This window comes from Copadichromis virginalis, linkage group LG2 (assembly GCF_057382275.1).
Source record: "Copadichromis virginalis isolate Kocher_CV1m ecotype Utaka linkage group LG2, C_Virginalis_male_GT1.1, whole genome shotgun sequence".
In the NCBI taxonomy this organism is placed as follows: Eukaryota; Metazoa; Chordata; class Actinopteri; order Cichliformes; family Cichlidae; genus Copadichromis; species Copadichromis virginalis.
The window spans coordinates 29,636,751-29,661,862 of NC_140619.1; the positions used below are offsets into that span (position 1 = coordinate 29,636,751).

General features: G+C 42.2%; 1 protein-coding gene across 3 annotated transcripts; it reads left to right on the forward strand.

Moving 5' to 3' along the window:
* The first annotated feature begins 80 nt into the window (after window positions 1-80).
* hmgxb3 (HMG box domain containing 3) lies at window positions 81-25,112 on the forward strand. 3 transcript variants are annotated; one of them, XM_085478065.1, is made up of 21 exons: window positions 81-276; window positions 1,078-1,229; window positions 1,351-1,525; window positions 2,966-3,472; window positions 3,591-3,698; window positions 3,809-3,943; window positions 4,027-4,262; window positions 5,328-5,437; window positions 5,525-5,605; window positions 5,807-5,889; window positions 5,994-6,101; window positions 6,216-6,356; window positions 6,590-6,897; window positions 7,559-7,686; window positions 9,326-9,457; window positions 9,565-9,749; window positions 9,876-10,098; window positions 22,552-22,685; window positions 22,889-23,008; window positions 23,203-23,412; window positions 23,539-25,112. In XM_085478065.1, exons 2-21 carry the CDS (start codon window positions 1,090-1,092, stop codon window positions 24,130-24,132), a joined length of 3,858 nt encoding a protein of 1,285 aa, XP_085334191.1. In that variant the 5' UTR covers window positions 81-276; window positions 1,078-1,089; the 3' UTR covers window positions 24,133-25,112. The 3 variants fall into 3 exon arrangements, with proteins under 3 accessions (XP_085334191.1, XP_085334198.1, XP_085334207.1); XM_085478072.1 differs by having other exon boundaries at window positions 5,525-5,572; XM_085478081.1 differs by lacking the exon at window positions 81-276 and adding an exon at window positions 438-571.

Sequence of the window (25,112 nt, forward strand, 5' to 3'; positions counted from 1 at the left end):
ACTTTCACGTGGCAAAAACGTCTTACGTGATTGGTTTAATGTATACATTCTGGCATGTGATTGGTTAATGACAATGGCAACAAACCGCCATCTTTTTTCATGAGACGACTAGCAACGAGGCTACTTTACACCTTTACTAGCGTCGTGAAATTCTTTATCTAATGTAAAGAACAGGCAACACGTAGCATTACTTAGCATAATAACACAATGCATGGACATTTTCGGCGACTTCTAAACGTTGTTCAGAGTAGTTTGTAGTACCTTGGGCCGTCGTAGGTAAGACTTCAATAAGAAGGCATTTCATTGGATAACTGACTGACCGTGCGGGCAGTATTAACACACGCCATTAAACCTACCTTTAAAACGAGGAAGGAGCGGTGGTTTTTACATGTTTGTTTGGTTTAGTATCTCTCTCCTTGAGCAATGTGGATAAAAGTGCATGGCATTTTTGCAGCGATATATTCAAATAATAACCTTTAGTCACACTCCAGTACTTTTATTAGTATTATTTTTCATTAGTTATAGCCTTTATGAGCACCTCTGCTTGCCTCTCATCACCCGAGGAAAGGAGGTGAAATAAACTTTATGTCAACAGCACTGCAGTTACTATGTAAAATCACCCTTGTCATACTGTTCAAACATTGTGCCCGCTAATGATTTGTGCCTTAGTTGCATGTTATTGTGTTATTAGGCATAAAATAGCTAAGATGTGCAAACATGGAATTTCATAAAAACAAATTTGCAAGTTGTTTCCAATTTGAGCTTTAGAATTTACTGCATGTGAACGAGATATTGTATTCACTCGTCTAATGTGTGTTTTTGTCTGTTCTTATCGTTTGTGTTTTTATTTACAACTATTTTACTGCTCTCTTGGCAAGTTAACTGCCGAATAAGAGATCTTTATTCTCCCTGAGACTTTTACTTGGTTAAATAAAGCCTAAATGCTTCTATTTATGGTGCTTCCCTTTTTGAAGTGAAGTGGAGATGGGTACGCTTTGACACAACACCCCTGCAATAAATTCCATCTTCTTGACAGTTCAAACATGGATCCCCTGCTGTGTGTCATTTTTGTCCTAGATCTTTGGAAACATGGACAAAGTGGAGCTTTTTGAGGTTGTTAAAGTGACAGAAGAGGTGGAGAGTGCCTATAGCCAAATGGAGGTGACATCCTTTAAAAAGAGGAAGAGCAAACCTCAAGATGACAGTGTGGAGAAACCTAAGAAGCCTAGGTAACATGAATAAAATGGTTTTCAACCCTTCTTTCATCACTGGCTGAGCTTCAAAGGCATTAAAAATGTCTTAAAAATGTCATGTTCTAATTGTAGACTTGGAATGTGTTGTCTGCCTTAGGTCTGCCTATCTGCTATACTACTTTGATGTTCACCAGATTATGCAACTCGGAGTCTCTAATATGCCACAGTCTGAGATCAACAAGCGTATCAGTGAGAGCTGGAAACGACTCAGCGTAGCTGAGAAAAGCTACTACCTGGAAAAAGCCAAGTTGGAGAAGGAGGGCATAGATACAGTAAGCTGCAGTCTCAACTTTTTTTTAAAAAATGTAAACAAACCAGCGTATCGGATTAGCTGAGAAGACCATATTATTTAAATCCATTAATCTGTAGACTAAACCTTCTTAAACACTTATGCTAGAATTCAAAACTGGCGCACTTTCACCTGGCAATATGAGTCTGTTACAAATAAATTAGAAAAATACTTAGTTCAATATATGGGAAAAAAGATTTAATTTACATTTAAGACCTTCCTCAATAGTGTTTGACTATCTTTCAAAATATGTATATATTCCTACATAGTGAACAATAGTGTCAGAACGTTGAAAAATGTCTGCAGCCTTCATAAACGCAGGTACATAACCTTACTTTTGCTATATGTGAACATGCAGTCATCCTTTGAAGTATACAAGTCATTTCCAAGGGACGACTTACTATGATCGTAGAATATGATTTTATAAATATAATAGGAGGGCCCCATCACTGCAGCCAATCACATCATGAAAAACAATCACTTTTTATAACTTCTAAACAGTGAGTGATGTTAACATTTTCAGTGAAGATCTGAGAATAAATCTAGCATGTCCACAGATATGCTAGATCTCTTTCTCTTACAAGGATAACAGCTTGTTAAGGCAGTCGTCAACTAATATTTATTAGTTGGCTGGAGTGCCACAAGAGGGCAGCAGCATCAATTCATATTTACCTGGAACATCAAAGTCCCAGGTAAATATGAATTGAATACCTAAACTTTAGCAAATAAATGCATTCCATTATCTTCTTCGTGGGTTCTCTCCGGGTACTCCGGCTTCCTCCCACCGTCCAAAGACATGCAGCTTGTGGGGATAGGTTAATTGAATAATCCAAATTGCCACTAGGTGTGAATGTGCGAGTGAATGTGAGTGTGAATGGTTGTCTGTCCTTGTGTGTTAGCCCTGCGACAGACTGGCGACCTGTCCAGGGTGTACCCTGCCTCTCGCCCTATGACAGCTGGGATAGGCTCCAGCGCCCCCTGCGACCCTGAAAAGGATAAGCGGAAGCCAATGGATGGATGGATGGATATCTTCTTTGAAATATCAGCTATGAATCAACAAAAGAAACCATGTAACCGTGTTTAGCTGGACGTGAAGAGTCAGAATTTGTTACTATGGTAACTGATTCAGATTTTAAATTACTCCTGTTTTCTGAACAAAACATCCAGATTTTCCCTCATCTGAGTTAAAAAGTTCAGTAAAAACTTAACAGTAAAAAGTATTTTTATTATAATAAATACTGTACTAGTAGACACTCTAGTAGTAAATTAATCATTATTCCACAAAGTCAACCTGTCTTTTTAAAAACATTGCCACTGGTAGACAGCTGATTAAAAAGCCCTTCCTCCAGTGAGATTCATTTATTTCCTTTATCATGAATTCTTTTGGCCATAAAAAAATGTCTCGATTGTGCTTTTTCCTCAGTCATCTGTTAGTCTCTCCAAAGATCTGCCAGGCTTCCGCAAAATCCTACCAAGAACCAGTTACTTTGTATTGTCCAAAGGCTGCTCTTCAAGTCTCCAGCCGGGAAGCTCTCAATCAGAGCTCAGCATTGAGTCTACGGAGAATCCACCTGAAAATGGCTTGCCCTCAGTCTCCCTTATTCAGGAACCCCGGTTGACACCTTTAGGGTTGGCTGGTAAGGTTGAACTCTCTGAACACCCCATTGTTGTTGATGAAATAACAGGGGAAACAGCAGTAGTGTCACCTGCCCTCCAAGGAATTCCACCCACCTCTTCCTCCTCCTCTGTCTCACCGAAAGCAACAGCTTCTGGAGACTCCAGTGTCTCACAGAGCTCTGGTGACTGTATGGCAAATCGGGTCATACTGAAAGGAAATGAGGCAAAAGCTGGCAGTAGTAGTTACAGTGCATCGATGGTGCAGCAAACACAGGGGGAAACCACACAGGTGGTGGCCATCATACCCACCCAGGTACAACCTAAATGTCCTCCATCTTCTGCCAGGTTGTAGACTGATATTCATTAACTTATATAATCACCTAATTTTAATAACAGCACATGTATTTTGCTTACTTCTTGCCTTACCCTAGAACCTACTGGAGCCCAAGTCTTTGGCAACTGTGAGCTCTGTGGGCCCGGTGGTGATGGTCCCTGTTAGAGCAAGCATAGAGCAAAGTGTCAAACCTTCATATAAAATGGTAAGCATGCATATTAGTCAAATAAAGAAAAATCTTGTATCTGGAAGAGTACACATTTAATTTTTAGGACTTGAAAGACCTGAAGTTACATATTTTCTTCTTCTCATCAGTCTGTGAAGACATACACTCGGAGAGGTCGAGGGAGGTGTCTGAATCCTGGCTGTTCATTTGTCTACGTTACCCGCCACAAGCCACCAACATGCCCCGAGTGTGGGAGCCACTTGGGTGGTAAATGGATACCCGCTGTAAGTGTTAATGAAACCTAAGAAAAAAATATTCACTATTTACTTGTGATTCTAATCAGTTTTGGCTGCCATTTTCTTAATAGGCAAAAAAGTCACACGAGAAGCAAGCTGCTTCAAGGCAAAAAGCTAAAAAAAAAGCTAATAAAAGCTGTCAAACCACACAACCAACAACTCAGAAGGCAGGTGCTGCTGTCAGCAAAATAAATACTACTGGAGTCAACAAAGAAGGACAAGTTGTGAGGCGCGCCAGAAAGCAGCCTGTTCGTTCAGCTGGATTGCCACAAGAGGGCAGCAGCACCAAACAACCGGCTCAAACAAGGTGCGTGTCATTTCTGCAGATTATTACTGTCTGAGAGTTCACAAGGCCATTAAATCAGATATTAAGTGTGTTCGTTCTTTTAAAGAAGCAAGTTGATTACATCAGCGGTCCCCAACCTTTTTTGCGCCATGGACCGGTTTATGCCCGACAATATTTTCACGGGCCGGCCTTTAAGGTGTCGTGGAAAAATACAACAAAATAAAACTAGTACCGGTACCGAAAAAAGAAGACTTATTCATAACACATGTGAAAAGACGCAGGAAAACCGAGTTAACGATAAAAACTATAACAAAATAACGCTGAAAAACGATAAAAACCCTGAAAACCATACATTTCACACTGAGCCTCAACTCTCGCGGCCCGGTACCAAACGACTCACGGGCCGGTACCGGTCCGAGGCCCGGGGGTTGGGGACCGCTGGATTATGGCTTTTATGCTTTAGCTGCAGAAGGCATGCAGTATGAAAAGTACAATGCAAAAGTCTCAAGATTGCTTCTTGTAGTCTGTCATTTATATTTACATTTTTCTTCAATACTTTCTTTTAATGTTCAAAGTCATTTTGAGTATTAATTCTCAGGGCTTTCTGAAGGACTATCAACATTTTTCGTTAACTCATTTTAATCTTGTACTTGAATTTTTTTTAATATTTGTTAAGCCATGTAACAATAATATCAGAATAACTGAAGCATAAAAAGGCACTAAAATCAATGGCATGTACCTGTATTTGTAGATTTGTATCTGTATGCCCGTATTTGTCATTTTCCTACCAAATGTCAGAAAAATTAAAGGTGGCTCAATGCTTTTTCACAGCACTGTATGTGCATTAGTGGATTTGTTTATTTTTAAAAATGCACACTTATCTTGTTTTTTCTCTTTTAACTTACTGTACCTTCCTTAATAACAAGAACTGCCAAAAATGTGTGGAAAAAAGGGCCATTTTGAAAATGTGGATGAAGTTGAATTATACTCATTTCCTCTTTGTGCTGTTAAAACAGCTGCCTGCTGCCCTCTGTGTTTTGACACTAGACTGTATCTGACTTGACATACTTACTCTTTTATTTCTAGACAAGTGAAAGACAATCCTAAAAGTGCCTCAATCCAAGGCCAGGAAAAGAGCAGTACCACTGTGCAGAAGAGGCCTGTGAGGCCCATCCTTCCTGCCTGCTACAACACAGGTGAAATGAAACAGAGCCAGCAGTAATGTTTTGGTGCATATGCTTAATTGGGCTCTTACAGCGTCAACATATGTGTTTGTGTTTTAGGTCGTGCTGTGTTTCAGATCATAACTGTTCCACCTGACAAAGAGAAATGTCAGTATTCACACAACAATAATTCACCGAATGGTAATGATCATTTGACTGTATTTCTAATTATTCTTCATTCTGTGCAATTTCCACATTTGTGGCTTCTGTCTGGTTTTATTACATGTCTGCTCTGTACTTGTTCTTGACACATGCAGACCAGTTTTATCATGAAGTGTCTCGATGTGACTGTATTTTCTGAGGTTTTAGCTCTCAGTTGATCTGGTTCTTTTTTAACCACAGTGCCACCAGAGAGTTTCTCAGGTCTCAAACCCAGCACTTTAAAGCAGCTCGGCCACGCTGTCCCAACGACCACAGCTAACCAGGTTAACACATACATATGGTTACACACACAGAGAAAAACCTCACACAGAACTGCAAAACAGCAGAGTTAATTCTTCTTTCTAACTGTCTGCATGCATTTGCATAGGATTTTCCGGGCGCAGCTGACAGAGGCCAGCCCACGTCTTCTCTGACTGACAGGAGAGTGAATATCCTGTCAGTTGTGCCTTTCAAACAGCAAACAGTTTCCAGTTTTGTGAGTATCTTCTTTGCAGTTTATTTTGCTGTAATTGTGTACAAACCTGTACTTTTGTCCCTCTATATTGCTTGTTTGTTGATATTTAGGTAATTTACTTCTTTATTCTTTAAGGATTTGGGACTGTCCACAGCACGAGGCAGGGGTCGGTGTAAGAACCCATCTTGCGACTATATTTATAAGAACAGGCACAAACCTGCAGTGTGCCCGAAATGTGGCTGCGAGCTGACCCAGAAGAATGCCAAGGCAACAAAGGTACACAAAACCTTCCTTCCTCCAATTTTTCTCCAAAGTGCAGGTGCTGTAAGGTGCTGTTACAGCTGTAACACTTTCGTTTACTTGTCTTCACTATAATTATTGCAGAAACCTTTAGCAACTTCTGAACACAAATGTATTAAATGCTTTACTTTTACTTTAAAACCAACATTTTTGTATTTTTCAATACGGATCCATTTGTCTCCATTGATTTCTTAATTTCCCCTTTTCAGTCTGAGACTCTGCTGTGTCCATACAATCCCCTTAGTCCTGCCCAAAAAGACATCCAGCGTCAAAATACGGTGCAGCTGCTGCGCAGCTCTTTGCAGATTCCTGAGAATGAGGCTGAGCTTCAGGAAACATTAACCCTCATCCAGGAGCTCAACACTTTCCAGGTTGTCTTTGTTCAAGTGGCTGATCAGGAGCAGGAAAACAGCGCCGAGGCAGAGACCATGCTTCAGTCTAGGTGGCCTCAGTACTACGAGTCAGCAGCTACTCACTGTGGCCTGTGTAACTACCCTCTCTTCAAAGGTGATCAGAGGTAAGAAGATGCATGACAAGATTAGTTTTAATATCTTTAGTATTCTCCCACCTTGATTATTGTAGTTCACTTTTCACGTGTGTCTCCCAGTCCTCCATATCTAACCCCCAGTTACAGCAGGACAGCAGCAAGGCTGCTTACAAAAACTAGTCAGCAGTCACATATTACACCTATTCTCTGATTCCTTCACTGGCTTTCAGTGAATTTGAGAATCCACTTTAAAATTCTGACCTCTGCTTAAATAGCAGAGCTTCTGAAACCTCGTCACTGCAGCCGGCCTCTCCGATCCTTAAACCAGGGTTTTAAAAATAGAGGTGATTGTGCATTTGAGGTTGTTGCACCTAAACTGTGGATTAGCCTTCCACACTCATCAGGTCAACTTCACTGTTACTGGTTTTAACTGCTGAAAAGTCATTTTTATAGGTTAGCTTTCCCTTAATATTTTCCCCCTTGACTTTGACCGTAATTTGCAACTATTTGCTTGTATGTTGGAATGAGTGTCTGACCGTATATGGTTGATTTTGTTTCTGTGTGGTTATCATCACTCTGTGGCTTTTATTCAAACTGTTAAGCACTTTGTAACTCTGTGTTTTGAAAAATGCTAAAAAAGTTATTATTGTAATATCTGGTATCTTACATTATCTGTATCTGTACATTTTAGCACTGTTGCAGGACAGGAGAACTGCTGGCTGCTCACTGAAACTCTAATGCAGACAGTCTCTCTGCAGCTCAAGGTTTGTCTCAATGTTCAGTGTCTGGCCCTGCACAGCTTCACTGACCTTCATCCAGGTAAGCAGAGCCAATTGAAGGTATATTGCACATATAATTATGGGATTTGTTTGAATTAAATAAAGATTCTTCAGGAGACTGGCTACCTTTTGTCTGCAGAAGCTCTCAGTAGGCACAAGCTGGCACATATGTAGTAATGACCAGAAATTTACATTCAGTTATCATAGGCATGAATGCCATGGTAATTTTAATTATTTATTTGAACTGTTCTTTTTCAAAGAAGTATTGGTTCTGAATTTATTCTGGATTTTCTCTAATCCAGACAGGGTCAAAAACATACACAGACTCATCTAAATCTTTCAATAAGTGGTGCTGAGGTTCTACTGTGTTTTTTAACGTGATGAGGCCAAAGCCTATTAAATTCTCGCTGGTGATCCCAAACAACATCAAAACTGGTTTTGAAAGGATAAAACAAGCTGACATTAGACTTCTGGAATGGTCTTCCTAAAGCCCCAGCTTAAACGTTTTTAAAAATGAATGAACTAACCTTATGCTTAAAATGCATAAAACCTTTGACTCTATGTGGATTAGAGAAAATTTAAAATAAATTCAATCCTATGCACCAGTTCTTGTTTTCTAAAGTTGTTAAAGATGTATGCTTCACAATCATTACACCCTGAAAAACAGCTAAAAAATCAACAATACCCCAAAATACCACGACATTTATGCTGTATGTAAACTTCTGACAACATCTGTACATTTATAGGCTCATGCTCCCAATTTGACTTATCCAGTTTTTAGTACACTGTGCTTCTGTGATCCACTGGACAGAAAAGAAGTTGGCAAAGTCTTCAGTCGTGATGGAAATTCCAGTGTTACCAAAACAGCAATGCTATTATGAGTAACGGTGGCTCTGTGAGACCAAAACAGTAAAACTAAGAAGGGTGCTGCAATTCTGTTTGCTTAAAATGTTAGAAAAGACAGCAGTCCACTACTTTTAGCCTTGCTACTCATCAGTCGCTCCTTTTTCAAAAAAGAAATTGGTGCTTGTTCAAATGTTAACTCCATCAGTACCTGCCCTGGGATAGCTCTTCTTCAAAAAGTGCCCTTAAAGGTCAGCTTCTGCAGTAAAATGTTGCATTTACCAGTTGCAGTAATTATTTCACTGATTGGTTAAAAGCCTAGCATATAAGACTCCAGTGAATGCAAATCTATCAGTATTTTCAAAAACTGTTGTCATCGTCTTTCAACTCCATACTAACCTTTAATAATATAAGGACAGGTTAACGTTTCAACCTGCCTCAATATGGTCAAAGTATCAGATGGGGTTGTTGATGATGTTGATGACTTTTGGCTGACCATGGAGAAACAATATTTTCCTTGTGTATTCATACCAAAAGCATTGAGTGGATATAAACAGCTCTTACTGAGGAAGCTTTTTTATAAGGTGTGGTTTAGCCTGTAGCCATATTCTCTGGCGTCGAGTGGATGAACATTATTGCTAAGGATTGTCTTATTGCATTGGAGTCACACTGGGTTAAATATGTACACTTGGGTTTTAAGGGGTATTTATTATTTTCTTCTTTTTTTTGGGTTGTATGGAAGCCCCAAACGCAATTTCATTGTTCTTGACAATGACAATAAATAAATAAATACTAATACTAATAAATACTAAATGAATCTTTCTTTATTCTAACAGGTCTGTTCAACATTGGGAACAGACTGCTGGTGAGCATTGACCTCTTTCTGAAGATCAGGGCCAGCATCAAACTAGGCCAGTCACCCTATCAGGCAGCCAAGACTATAGTGGACCACGTCCCCAGTCATCCTGGTAAAATCCTCTATTACACTCAGCATTTATTGCTTCTACTTTGTAAGGGTCTACATTTTTAAAAATGGCTTTGACAGTCTGTTTTCTCCTTTGGTTTTGGCCCCCAGTCCATTCTCTTAATCCAGATGAATCATCTCAAATTCAAGAGCTTCTCCTGAGTGGCTACTGGGCCTTTGAGTGCCTCACCATCCGAGATTACAACGATATGATCTGTGGCATTTGCGGCGTTGCTCCAAAGATAGAAATTGCACAGAGACACACAAACAATGTCCTGGAGCTCAAGAATGTAGAAGTGAGAGTTTGGTGATAACAACTGTAATTAATGCCACATAACTTTTGTTTTGGCAATGGCTGCTTTGTTTAGATATGTGTTTGACTGTGTGCTCTTTTGTTGTGTCCTCTTGTGACCTTTCTGCAGTTTACCTGGCCTGAGTTTTCAGTGTCAGATGAGGTACATGTGGATGACTTCTGGCTGACCATGGAGAGTGAGGCTATTGAGCAAGCAGCTTTCCCCACAGACATCCCTATCACACGGGTAGATGCTTCCATAATTGCTCCCTTCATTCCACCTTTGATGAGGAGCCCCACTGTTATCAACACAGAGAAGGACAAGGTCTTGCCACACCCTGAGCAGTCCTCGGGTATGTTCTTCCTGTAAATTACTGCTGATTTTAATCTCCACATGCATAAATCATTTTTATTAAGGGGTGTCCGATGTTCCAGTGATTAAATTCTAGTGCAATAAGTACTATATTCAAGCAAATATAATGGAGATTTTTAAGGCTAAAAGAACATAAATACGTAATAGTGTTTAAAAAAAAAACAGTTTTGTAGTAAACACTAGGGGTGCAACGATATTCGTATCGATATTGAACCGTTCGATACAGTGCTTTCGGTTCGGTACGCATATGTATCGAACAATACAATTTTTTTCAATTTTTTTTTTTTTCAATTTTTTTTTTTCAATTTTTTTTTTGTGTCCCGTTTGGATCTATAGCCATCAGAATTGTTGTCTTGAGGCCAAGAAAGATGCCAAGAGGATTTATTTTAAGTGGATCATCATATTGGTCCATTTGATTGACCTTTATTATAATTATGAATTTATTTTATTTTCAGTTGCAAACGGGACAGACATGACTGTGGGATAGGACAGGGGGAAAGAATGAAAGAAAGAGGGGGAGAGAAAGAAAGAAAACCAAAGGGGAGAAAAAAAAAGAACAATACAAAATTTGTAATTTATTTTATCAACTTTCCTTCTGACGATGCTGTCTGTGTTGAGCGCTCAGTGAATCTGCATTTGACTACTCCGCCTAGGCTCGAGAGTGCAGCCTAGGCGGAGTAGTCGAACGCAGATTTACTGAGCGCTCAACACAGACAGGATGGTCAGAAGGAAGAGCGCAGGGCAAGCTAGCGAGACAGAAGTGGACCTCCCCACCCTCATTCAGATCTGGCGTTTGGAATTATTTTGGTTTTCATGTGACGTATGACCCTGAAGGTAAGCGAGTCATGGACTAAAGTAAAACAGTATGTTGGATGTGCCATGCAATGCTCAATTACATGGGTGGGAGCTAGTGTGTTAGCGCAGTTAGCTCGTTAACGTGTTGGCCGTCTAGCCCCTCTGTATAGGGTAGCTCGTTAACGGAGATTTGCCGTGTTGTGGCGTTAAGGTTATTTCAACGAGATTAACCTGAAAGCACTAGTGGGAACACAACGAATATGACTGCACATTTACACCGACATCATCCTAGTGCAAAGACAAAAACAAGCATGCATGCTACAAACTTTAGCCGAGTCATTTAGACAGCTGTTAGCACAGGATTCTCCTTATGGAGACCTGATATGTTTAATATGCTGCTGAGAATATAGCCCAGAAGAAACGGATAGTATAGCTTTTATTTTGGAAAGAGACATTTCTCTGTAATAAACTCTCTTTTCCAAAGATGAGTGATTCCTCAATCAGATACAGGGCTCGCAATATCGCTAGCCCGACGTCCCGGGGCTATCTCTTCCCTGCCTGTCGGGCTATTGTAGGAAGGAAAAATATATGTCAATGCTTTTGCATTCTTTCAGAAATGTAGCTGGGTAATTATGTCATTGGGTGAGCCACTGTCAATATGTGACATATTGAAATCGTGTTTGAATTTGCGCTTGTTTTTTTGCTTTCACTTTGCAATCGCGCGAACTGTGTATAGAGAGCGACAGCACTGATCTGTGAGTAGGGATGGGTATTGATACGATTTTAACGATTCCGATTCCATTTTCGATTCTGTTTAACGATTCGATTCCTTATCGATTCTCTTATCGATTCTTTTTTTTTAAAAAGGAGAACACTAAAGTCGATTAGCTTAGAACTGTGTTTTATATCTTCTCTTTGAACAAGATAGAAATTTAGGAGTAACATGGCCTTACAAACCCAACAGTGAGATCTTAAGAGATCCAGCCTACGGCTCTTCAATGGGGTGTCACAGGGTCCCCAGGAAAAAAAATGTATATGTAAAATAATAAAATAAATATTCTCCTGTAGCAATAACAAAGTTTAACATAAATTATTCTGTAGCAATTACACAAGAATATCCAGTAATGTCCCTGCCTACAATTAAACACATTCACTTACACAGGCCCGATGGCGCCTGTGTCCGGCAGCCTCGCCTCTGTCAGTGTGCCCCAGGGCAGCTGTGGCTACAATGTAGCTTGCTATCGCCAGTGTGTGAATGTGTGTGTGAATGGGTGGATGACTGAATGTAGTGTAAAGCGCTTTGGGGTCCTATGGACTAGAAAAGCGCTATACAAATGCAGGCCATTTACCATTACCAAAGTGAAATCGGGGGCATCTGCTGTGGCAAATGGGTGCAAGCCTTTGACCACAAACTTAGACACTGCTGGGTGACATTCGTCTATCCTGGCCTGAAAGGAGACGCTACCGGTAGACTGCAGCGAGAACTGCCAGCATCTGAGCCAGCCAGACTCTGTCTCTCTCATCATGGTTAACTAAATGCAACGCACAGTAATAGCAGGTTTTGTAATAAGGTAAATCGTGCTAACATAATATGCAATGCTAATTGATTAGTTACCTGCAGTATTAACGGGAGAGGACGTGGAAACGCTACCGCTGCTGCTGGGTTGAGCTTCGCTAGTCCGGAGCGGATCAAAAACACGACATTCGTTGAAAGCAATCGCGTGTTTTTTGAGCAAATGCTTTTGCATATTCGTAGTGTTTCCTCCCTTTGATGAAATCTCTACTTTGCAAGTATTGCACGTTGCCCTGTTGTCATCCTTTCTCATAAAGTGTAACCAAACTTTTGAGCGTTTGTGCCGCTCAGGCGCCGTGTTTCCTACTGGGTAAAAGACGCTACTCAACGTGATGACGTCATTCGGGGCGACTGGAATCGATAAGGGAATCGTTTTTAAAAGTGGCAAACGATTCCAAGGAATTGAAACAGTGGGAACCGGTTCTCAACAAGAACCGGTTTTCGATACCCATCCCTATCTGTGAGTGATGATAATTTGTGCACCAATTCCTCTTTTGTGTTAAAATATATATTTATAATTTTAATAAATGACAAATTAAAAAGGCATGAAAATTTTTTTGTATCGAAAAAATATCGAACCGTGACACCAAAGTATCGAACCGAACCGAACCGTGAATTTTGTGTATCGTTGCACCCCTATGTAACCCAGTTCCTAAAATCATCTCAAACAGAAAGAGAAGAAAAATTAAAACATTTAATGTTCATTGTTCTGTTCTTACTGTCCCGGTTAATGAAAGTGAAATGAGATCAAAATAATTATTTAAACATAGAAGGGATGCAGATTATATATGATATGCTCTGGTCAAACAAGGGTTAAGTTTCTCAGAGGGTTGATGAGCTCTGATGAGAGCCTATTGTTTTACTCCACTCCTCACATGTCAGCCAATCGGTGAAGCTCTAGGCAGCTCTTGTCCCTCCTTAGTACCAGCTCCCAAGTTTTCAGTCTCTTGCTTCTACAGCCGAACAGAGCAGACGGACTAAAACTTTTGTTATCGAGCGAAACCGGAGGGTTTACTGAGCTGTGGCTCCATGTAAATGCTGAGCATCCACTCGACGGCGGTCAGGTTTTTATATGGGACGAATCCAAAGACCAGGTCAGCGATTCCAGAACCCAGAGTGTTCCAGTGTTCACTGGATGGCGAGCCAACCCAAGATCCTAGGAGACGATATACATGTACTCATTTGCACATTGATGGACTACAATCCTCTACTGTACAAGTAGTACGGTAGGACAGACAATCACACACACACTCCTTGTCAGACGAATTCTATGGGCCCCACCGGTACCATTTGGACTTAAAAAAGACTAATTCTTTTACTTGTGCACAATTTTATTTAATTCTATTTTTTTTTGCTACTTTGGGGGAAATTTTTATACTTGACATTCTGTTAAAACCTGTTGTAATACTGTGTTGTTTACAAATTTCTTTTACAAGGCTTAACATCACTAAAGTACTTTTAAAGCCACATAACTGTGTTTGTCTGGTTTCTCTGCCATTCGTGTACCAGAGCTCTAAGAGTCGTTCTCAGTCTTCTGACACTAGCCCAAATTGCTTATTACTTTAGTAATTATCCATTGGTACTTTATGTAACTCCACATAAGTGCTACAAAAGTGGCGAGCCAGCCAGGAGCTCTTTGGTGCATGAATATCAGCAGTGAAACCTCCTTAAAGTGTGTATTGTCATTGAAACATCTTTTGCTATTGCCACAAGATGGATTTTGTATTGAGCTCAGGTATCAAAGTCCCCAATGCAGTAATTGTTAGTGGTGCACTCAATTCATCGGATGATGAAGGGGTTCTTGACTTTTTGAAGCAGTATGGTACCTTTAGAGCCATCCCAGTTGTAGATCCAAACTCAGAATTTTTCAAAAACCTGATTGTCGAGTACCGAAGTGGTAACGCCATTGATGCCTTAACTGATCTTTTGCCATACACATATGAAGTTGAAGGGAAGCCCGGTGTAAAATACCATGTAAGAGCTCTCTCCAGCGTTTACACTGCCAAGGTGGGTGGCAGTGCTACTAAGTCCTACTTAGATGAAATAAAGCAGGTGGCAAAACTGAGTGGCAAAAGTTTTGAAGAGGTACTGAAGTCGATGATGACAGAGATCAGTGAAATCATTGGGAGTTCAGAGACCGATGATGAATGTATGCTCTCCTCCATGCAAGTTGATGATCCAGACAGGGAGAACCAGCTTCACCCCTCTCTTGAAACTTCTGAGATTGCACGCCAGCAGTTTTCTGAAGATCCACCCCAGGTAGGATTGATTCAAGGTGGTGCGGAGCCACACCTACCTGTTGATTTCAAAAAGAGCCCATTTAGTGCGGCAAACAGTTTCAACCCACCTGAAATTCAGAAAGTCATTGTGGAACACATCGTGAAGAAAGATGACTTGATTGCACATTCATATTCTCCAATGAGACTCCGGTCATTCTCTGGCAGGATCCCCAGACCCAGCGGTGAGACAGATTATGACACATGGCGTTCACATGTCGAACTTCTCAGGAAAGACCCTGCCATGTCTGAACTTCAAAAATCTAGAAAGATCTTTGAGAGCTTGTTGTCCCCTGCAGCTGACATTGTCAACAGACTGAGCCCAGAAGCTACACCTGAGACTTACCTTCAGTTGTTGGATGCAGCTTTTGGAACAGTGGAAGATGGAGAGGAGCTTTTCGCCCAATTCATGAACACTCTTCAGGATCCTGGTGAAAAGGCCTCTGCGTACCTCTGCCGTCTTCAGGGCGCATTGAACCTTACTCTGAAGAGGGGAGGAGTCTCTGCTGGGGATGCCGATAAACACATTCTCAAGCAGTTTTGTCGTGGATGTTGGGACCACACCTTGCTCTCAGATCTTAATCTTGAAAACAAGAAAAGCCAACCCCCAACATTCTCAGAACTTCTATTAATGCTCCGGACAGAAGAAGATAGACTGGCAGCTAAAGCTACACGGATGAAGAAACACCTTGGCTCAACCCGGCAGCGGGTTGTGGCGCACTGTCAAAAGACTTGCACCTGTAGTGAGCTACAGGCAGTGACTCAATCTGATTCTGACCCGTTGACAGATCTGAGGAAGCAAGTTGCATCCCTACAGAGTCAGCTTACTAATTTGATGGCAAAGAAACAGAAGAAAAGCTCGAAGCCTAAGGACAAGGCCGAGTGTGATTTATGTGAGATGGCTATGGCAACACCTAGCATCAAGGTCACAAGTGCGAAGCCTGCCAACTTGCGGCAGAGCACCCAGCCAAAACCATGGTACTGCTTCAAGTGTGGTCAGGATGGCCACATCTCAGCAAGTTGCAGTAATGACCCAGACCCCACTCTTGTCGCTGATAAGAGGAAGCAATTGAGAGAGAAGCGTCGCATTTGGGAGATGCAAAACACTCCATCTGCTGACCAGGATTTTTAGACGCAGTCTCAGTTGTGGGGCAAACTGGGACTGAAGCAGGTCAACATCGTCCCGCTAAATCTGGAAGTCAAGCTAAACCAAGAGCACAGGCCACTTTGAGTCAATCCCATGTTGGAGAACAACCTTTCAGACTACCTAAGAGGCTCATAGGCACAAAGAGTACAGGTCAAGTCACGATCAAAGGTAAGGTGTGCAGTTGTCTCCTTGACACAGGTTCTCAAGTGACCACTGTCACCAAGTCCTACTATGACCAGTATTTGTCTGAGCAACAGATAGAGCCACTACATGACCTTCTGGAGGTTGAAGGGGCCAATGGGCAGCTTGTACCTTACCTGGGTTATGTTGAGATTGGAATCACCTTTCCTAAAGACTTTCTTGGTGCTGAACTAGAAGTCAAAACGCTAGCTCTAGTAGTCCCAGACACCGGGACATTAACGAAGTCTTGTGTATTGATAGGAACAAACACTCTTGATGTAGTGTATGAAATGTACAGAGAGGCAAACCCAGAGGGCTACCATCCCATTCCTCATGGGTACAGAACCGTACTCAAAGTACTGGAGTTGCGGCAAAAGCAAGGTTCAGATGAAAACGTTGGATTAGTGAGGATGCGTGGCAAGGATGAAGTGAACGTCCCAGCTGGGAAAACAGTCGTTCTGGAGGGGACAGTATCAATCAAGGAATTTTACACTGAGAGATCTGCCCTGTTGGAATATCCTTCAGTATCTTCCCTGCCTGGAGGGCTTTTGGTGCAAACCTGTCTCCTTGACTTGCCAAATAACCAGTTGTGCAAGCTACCTGTAGTAGTTTCCAATGAGTCAGAGCATGACATTACCATCCCAGCAAAGAGTGTGATTGCAGAACTCAGTGCAATACAGACTGTCCTATCTCACAAACAAATTGTGAGTGAGCCATCAGAGTGTGAACCATCCAGGACCTCTAGTGTGACATTTGACTTTGCCGACTCTCCCATCCCTTCTGACTGGAAAGACCGCATTACTCAAAAGCTGAGCAGTATGCCAGAGGTCTTCGCCCAGACTGATCTGGATTTTGGAAGGACGGACAAGGTCAAACACCACATTAAGCTATCAGATGAGACACCATTCAAACACAGAGCCCGACCGATTCACCCGCACGACATAGAGGCTGTTCGAAAGCATTTGCAAGAGCTTCTCGCAACTGGAGTAATCCGCGAGAGCGAGTCCCCATTCTCTTCGCCAATTGTTGTGGTCAGGAAGAAGAACGGTCAGGTACGTCTGTGTGTTGACTACCGTAAGTTAAACTTACAAACAGTGAAAGATGCATACGCCCTCCCAAGACTGGATGACACCTTCACCGCACTCTCAGGTTCCAAGTGGTTCAGTACACTCGATCTTAAATCCGGCTATTATCAGATCGAAGTTGCAGAGAGTGACAAGCCCAAGACTGCCTTTGTCTGTCCACTAGGTTTCTGGGAGTTCAACCGTATGCCACAGGGAGTGACAAACGCGCCAAGTACTTTTCAGAGGCTTATGGAGAGATGCATGGGAGACATAAATCTGAAGGAAGTTGTTGTTTTCCTGGATGATCTCATAGTTTTCTCGAAAACCCTTGAGGAGCATGAAGCCAGACTCATGAAAGTCCTGGAACGCTTAAAGGAGTATGGCTTAAAGCTGTCCCCCGAGAAGTGCAAGTTCTTCCAGTCCTCAGTTCGGTACTTGGGGCATGTTGTTTCTCAACACGGAGTAGAAACTGACCCAGAAAAGACAGCCACACTTAAAACTTGGCCAGTCCCTCAGAACCTTAAGGAGCTGAGATCCTTCCTTGGGTTCTGTGGATATTACAGACGGTTTGTTAAAGGCTACTCAAGTATTGTGAAACCGCTGAACGATCTAACGTCCGGTTATCCACCACTGAGGAAGCATTGCAAATCAAAAGGGAGGAGTAATCAGTATCATGATCCAAAGGAGCCGTTTTATGGACGGTGGACCCCTGCATGCCAGAAAGCATTTGAGACTATCATTGACAAGCTAACGTCGCCTCCAGTCCTGGCCTTTGCTGACCCAAAGCTGCCTTACATCCTTCATACGGATGCGAGCACTACGGGCCTTGGAGCAGCCTTATACCAGGAGCAGGAGGGACAGCTGCGGGTTATCGCCTATGCGAGTAGAGGTTTGTCAAGTAGTGAGTCCCGCTATCCAGCACATAAGCTCGAGTTTTTGGCTTTAAAGTGGGCTGTAACAGAGAAGCTGAGTGACTACCTCTATGGCAATCAGTTCACCGTTGTCACAGACTCAAACCCTCTGACCTACATCCTCACCTCAGCAAAACTCGATGCAACCAGTTACAGGTGGTTGGCGTCCCTCTCTACCTTCAATTTCAGACTCCAGTATCGTTCTGGAAAACAAAATGGAGATGCCGATGGACTCTCGCGTCGTCCTCATGGCAGGCTACCTGATGACCTTACATCTCAAAAAGAGAGAGACCGGATATGCCAGTTCGCAAAACAACATCTGTCAGATCCAGACAATATTGACTCAGTCGATCAGGACGTTGTTCATGCTATCTGTGAGAGACAGTTTGTTTATCATTCAACCACCTCTGAAGCTTTGGGTGATGATGCAGGTATAACCCTTGTCGAAAGTCTTGCCATTTCTGGAGATGCTATACCTGACAGCTTTGAGCAGGAAGAAACATTGGGAGGCTTACACATCATTCCCCACCTGTCACCGGCAGATCTCAGAGACAGCCAGAGATCTGATCGGTGCATCAGACATGTTATTACCCAGATGGAGAGTGGGGAGAAACCCCCTCCCACATTGAGGAAAGAACTTCCAGACGTAGTCCTGTTGCTGAGAGAGTTGAACAGGTTCGAGCTGTGCAATGACATTCTCTACAGAACACGAAGAGAAGGCGGTAATAAACATTACCAGTTGGTCTTACCTGAAGACCTGCGAGAGTCTGTGTTGACAAGCCTACATGACAATATGGGTCATATGGGAATAGAGCGCACACTCGATCTGGTCAGAGCCAGGTTCTATTGGCCAAGAATGTCCTCAGATGTGGAGAAAAAGATAAAGACCTGCCACAGGTGTGTGCGCAGGAAAACGTTACCTGAGAAGGCTGCACCTTTGGTGAATATCATGACGACAAGACCCCTCGAGCTAGTCTGCATGGATTTCCTATCCATTGAACCAGACAGCAGTAATGTGAAAGATGTTCTTGTCATCACAGATCATTTTACTAAATATGCAGTCGCTATCCCAACATCGAACCAAAAAGCTTGGACTGTCGCAAAGTGTCTGTGGGACCATTTCATAGTACACTATGGCATTCCTGAAAAATTACACAGTGATCAAGGGCCTGATTTTGAGTCTCAGTTGATCAAGGGGCTGTGTGAAGTAGCAGGCATACAGAAGATTCGGACTACGCCGTACCACCCCAGGGGCAACCCGGTGGAGCGTTTTAACCGAACACTCTTAAGTATGCTTGGAACTCTGGAGAACAAAGACAAGTCACATTGGAAGGATTTTGTAAAGCCTTTAGTTCATGCGTACAACTGTACCAAGAACGAGGTAACTGGATTCACACCGTATGAGCTGATGTTTGGGCGTCAGCCACGGTTGCCTGTCGATTTGGCTTTCGGTTTACCTGTGAGAGAACAACAAAACAAGTCACACTCCCAATATGTTAAGAACCTCAAATCCCATCTTGAGGAGAGCTATAGAATAGCTACACGGAGTGCTGCAAAGGTAGCCGAAAGGAACAAAACCAGATTTGACAAACATGTGACCACATCTACCTTGGAAATCGGGGACCGAGTGCTGGTCAGGAACATACGCATTCGAGGAAAACACAAACTCGCCGATAAATGGGAGCAGACCGTCCATGTGGTGGTGAAACGAGCTGGAGACCTCCCTGTCTACACCGTTAAACCAGAGGGCGGGGATGGCCCCATACGCACCCTACACAGAGACCTCTTACTCCCTTGTGGGTTCCTCTCTGCAGCCAAGGAAGTGAAACCTGAACAACCAGAACCCAAGAAAAGGCCCAGAACGCGACGGACCACTCAGAAAGACAATGAAAGAGCAGATCACCCCTCGGACGAGGATGATATTGTTTCAGTCCACTGGTTTACAGATAGATCAGTGCCAAATGACTCGGCGTACATTGTCAAGCGAGATCTTCTGCTGACCCATAAATCAAGTCTTGGTCAAGATGATGTGACTGCAGATCAAGACAAGTTGGCTGGTAATGCTCCAGCTTGTGCAGACACCATCTCCGATGTTGTTCCAGCCAGTCATGCTGACCATAACCAACCTTATGACAATCAGATTGCGAGTTATGGAGAAGCCTTGTATGGGGAAGACTTAGCCGGAAATGACGAACCTGAAAAGGAAAGAGACTTACCCGGAAATGACGAACCTGAAAAGGAAAGAGACTTACCCGGAAATGACGAACCTGAAAAGGAAAGAGACTTACCTTCTACGGATCGCCCTGACATGAGGGATGAACAAATCCTACTTCTTTCGGACATGTTAGGGAGTGATGAGGAAGGAGAGGACTTGATATTTGACAGGGAAACAGTAAACAAAGAGAGAGATGAACAAACAAGCAAAGAAATTCCTGTTCGAAGATCAGAAAGAAGTCGCCAGCCACCAAAAAGGCTAGACTATGCTGAATTGGGAAATCCCCTTGTCACTGTGGTCAAATCATTATTTCAGGGTTTAACCACAGCTTTCATTGACTCTTTAAATTCTAAAGCTGAATTATTGTTCTTAGATGATGCAGTTCACAGTAGACATGCAAAGGGACTTGCATGAATTCAAGAGGGGAGGGTGTAACCCAGTTCCTAAAATCATCTCAAACAGAAAGAGAAGAAAAATTAAAACATTTAATGTTCATTGTTCTGTTCTTACTGTCCCGGTTAATGAAAGTGAAATGAGATCAAAATAATTATTTAAACATAGAAGGGATGCAGATTATATATGATATGCTCTGGTCAAACAAGGGTTAAGTTTCTCAGAGGGTTGATGAGCTCTGATGAGAGCCTATTGTTTTACTCCACTCACAATAATTCAGCTTTAGAATTTAAAGAGTCAATGAAAGCTGTGGTTAAACCCTGAAATAATGATTTGACCACAGTGACAAGGGGATTTCCCAATTCAGCATAGTCTAGCCTTTTTGGTGGCTGGCGACTTCTTTCTGATCTTCGAACAGGAATTTCTTTGCTTGTTTGTTCATCTCTCTCTTTGTTTACTGTTTCCCTGTCAAATATCAAGTCCTCTCCTTCCTCATCACTCCCTAACATGTCCGAAAGAAGTAGGATAAACACATCTCACATGACCATTCATGTGCACTGTATGTGCGTAAGATGCTGTAAACAGGAAACGGAGGATTAAAAACATACTAAAAGTGAGATCAAGGATTTCTTTACTTGGACTGCCGATAACATGGAAATGTTACAGAACCACAGGAGCGGCGGGAGAACATAGATTAGGGGATTGTTGCACCAATATGGTGATTTAGTAACGGGTATTAGATCGGTATCCACTGCTAGAAGAAGTCATTGCAATGAAAAAGCAAAACTATGAAATCTCACAGGTAGCCTAGCCATAATATTTGAGCTTAATATACCCTCACTGGCCACTTTATTAGATATACTGGTTCAACAGGTCATTAATACATGTGTAAACCAATCATCTGACAGCAACTCGATGCATTTAAGCATGTAGACGTGGCCAAGACAACCTGCTGAAGATCAAACACATCATTAGAATTATGATTTAAATGACTTTGACTGGGGCATTGTTGCCACGTGGGGTGGTAATTTGCAAACTGCTAATGTACTGGAATTTTCCTAAACAACAGCATCTCACAGAGATGGTTTACAGAGAATAATTTGAAGAAGAGGAAAAATCCATCATCATCATCAGCATCTTGCCGCACAGCAAGAAGGTGCTGTTCAATTCCACCATCAGGCTGGGGTCTTTCTGTGTGAAGTTTGCAGGTTCTCCCCGTGTTTGCGTGGGTTCCCTCCGGGTACTCCGGCTTCCTCCCACAGTCCAAAGACATGCAGTTAGTGGGGATAGGTTAATTGGTTAATCCAAATTGCCCATAGGTGTGAATGCAGGAGTGAATGTGAGCAGATGGGCCACTTTAGTAGGAGAGCACATGGTTTTCACGCCTGTTAGTTAACAACAGGAAACCAAGGCTACAATAAGACCACAGAAGACTGGTCTGAGGAGTCTGGACTTTTGCTGCCACGTTTAGATTTTAGGGTGAGAATCTGGCATAAACAACATGGAAGCATGGATCCATCCAGTGTACCCATCTTCTAATGTATAATACACCATGTCACAAAGCTCAAATCATCTTAAACATCTTTATTGAACATGACAGTGAGTTCACTGCACTCAAATGGTCTTAGCAGTAAAAAATCTCGTTGTGATAGAGCACCTCTGGGATGTGGTTGAACCGGAGAGTCACATCATTCATGTCAGTATGGACTAAAATCCCTGAGGAATGTTTCCAGCACTTTGTTGTATCTGTCACCATTTGGACAATAAAGTGCAACCCAGTACTGGGAAAATGTATCTAATAATGTTACTAGTGACTTTAAGATGATGGAGTAGGGATGTAGCCATTTTTTAAGACAGCATTGTTCATCATGTGCTTCAGGAGATCCATCAGTTTTGGTACGCCTCATTCACGACAGTCAGCTGAGACTCGACAAGATTGAAGATCACACTGAGGACGAGTTGAGAAAAGTCCTGGACTGCTGTGGGGCAAACATCGCCCCAGGTTCCACTAAGGTACGTGTGTGTGTGTGTGTGTGTCACTTTTTTCCTACTAAATAACTGGAACTGGAACTAAATTTACTACTTATGAAGCAAAATCTTCAAAAATCTGTTTTCTTGATCATTAATTTGCTTTGTTAATTCGTTCATTTTCTCATATTTGTGTGAGAGTTTGTAATAATAAAACCCTGCTTTCTGTCTCCATTTGAATGAATTAGAATGAGCTGCTGGCCTCTCTGATCTCCTTATACGCAGTCGTTCATAGCGGCCTCTCCACTGCCACACAACCCCCTGCACACCTCACTGCTGGCAAGCTGTCCAAAGTCTGCCCCCACAAGGTAAAAACAGCAGCCAGATGTTATCCAGATGTGTCAAAACAAATGAATTAAATGGATCAACTTGTATCACATGCATCCATCTGCAAGTGTCATTTGGCGCAAACACACCAAAGTATTTTAAAGAAGTAACAAACAAAAGTGATTTTACACACTTTAAAAAGTATAATTGTTTTCTCTGTGATGCCTGTGCCCAGGTCATGTGCGCGTCTAAGTACTTGGTGAAAGGAGAGACGGCTCGTGACCATGTTGATCTGCTGCTGTCATCTCGCTACTGGCCTCCAGTCTATGTTTGTGACAGTGCTCGTCAGGTGGCCCTTTGCACTGACCTGCAGTACCCACAGCTGGCGAAACAAATGTGGGGCAGAAATCAAGGCTGCTTCTCTGACCCTTTTGAAAAACCAGTGGTGTGTGATTCCAGTGTTTAGTGTGATCGAAATAAGCTGTTATTATAGTAGTTTGCATTCAAAAGTTACGAGGTAAACACTCTGTGTGGTGCCTTCCTCAGACAAACTGTCCTTTGTCTTCTTTAGCTCGTGTCATGTCCGGAGCTCCAGGACCAGCTGTACAGTGCTGACCTGTCCTCCGGAGCAGAGAACCAGCAGGTCCACCCCATCACCAAGTCCTCTTCCTGCTGGCTGGTTCATCCTCCACAGGAAACCCAGAAGCCTGCTGCTCCAGAACATCATTCTATGGTCGTCTGCAAAGACCTCGAGCCCTATGTTAGCCTGGTAGCTGAGATAGAGATGGAGAAGGGCGAGGAAGATGACAAGAGTGCTCCGGATAAAGAACAGTCAGATACACTGAAGAGTGACTCCACAGAAAGTTCTTCTAGCGTTCCTTCTGTGAGCCGTGCGCTGAAACAACCTATTGTTTTCAACAACACTGCTTATTATTACCTGTACAACCGTCTGGTGGATTTTCTCACCAGCAGAGACATCGTGAGCCAGCAGATCAGTCAAGTTGTAAAGGCCTGCCAGCCTGGAGAGGTCGTGATCAGGGATTCTCTGTACCGACTGGGAGTGGCGCAGATAAAAACGGATGGCGAGGAAGATGAAGGAAGTGGGGTGGAGGGACAGGCACAGGAGGAAGTAATAGAGACGTTTGAGGTTGTTCTGGATGAATAAGCTAATTTGGCTTAGAAAGCGAGATATGTGAGCAAGCAGGCAGGGAGGTGGACTGAATGTATAATGGCTGCAAAAATTTAGAAACATGCAAGTTCTACTAGTGATTGTAGTGATTGTAGGGTTAACCCTGACAATAGTAGTATTTTTAAGATGGTGATCTTGTATCAAGTTGTTGAAACAGTTTTAGAGATGTTTAAGTGTGAGAACAAGTAGATCAGATTGATGGTAATGAAATGTCAAAGCTGTCCTTCTCAGTTGACTAAATGAATGTAACCTATGTATATATATGTTTTTTTAGCAACAGGAAATAAAGATTGAAAAAAGAACAGAACATATATGTAATGTATGTAAGTAACCTTGAGTCCTGCTCGTAAATGAGTGCTTTCCTCTGACTGAAAGAATGTAAGCAGGGTTTTATTCACTCAGCTACGACTTCAAACATGAAAGTAAATATTTAGCTTTGAATTATTTGGTATATTTTTAACCTTTGGCGTTCCTGCTTTACATTTTTACACTCTTACCTCTCAACTGCCACCCGCTGCCTTTTGGACTGATGTTTATTTTGGGAAGCGATTATAAAATGTTAATTGTAATATATGATAATGTGGTGATAGACCCTTGTTGGTAGTTTTTGCTTTAATATGTGCCACACTGAATGAGTTGGGTTGACTCAAGTGAAGTAGCCAACCTTTAAAGAAACAGCTGCATAAAAGATATGTAATATATCTGTCTATGTGAAGTATTCGTGTTTTTTTTTTTTCATTTTTTCTGGTGTTGATAAAGATAACGTATACTTTGCCTGGCAGTTAAAATGAACAATGGATGAACAGAATCTCTATGGAAGTATTGGGGCTGCAGAGTTGTTAGTAGGGACACCTGTTGATCAAGTGGCACCGAAGCAGCCGTGTATAGTGGTAATATGCAAAAGTAGTCTGTAAATTAAACTGCTTCTGTCACAAATAAATATAAAGAAATTAATG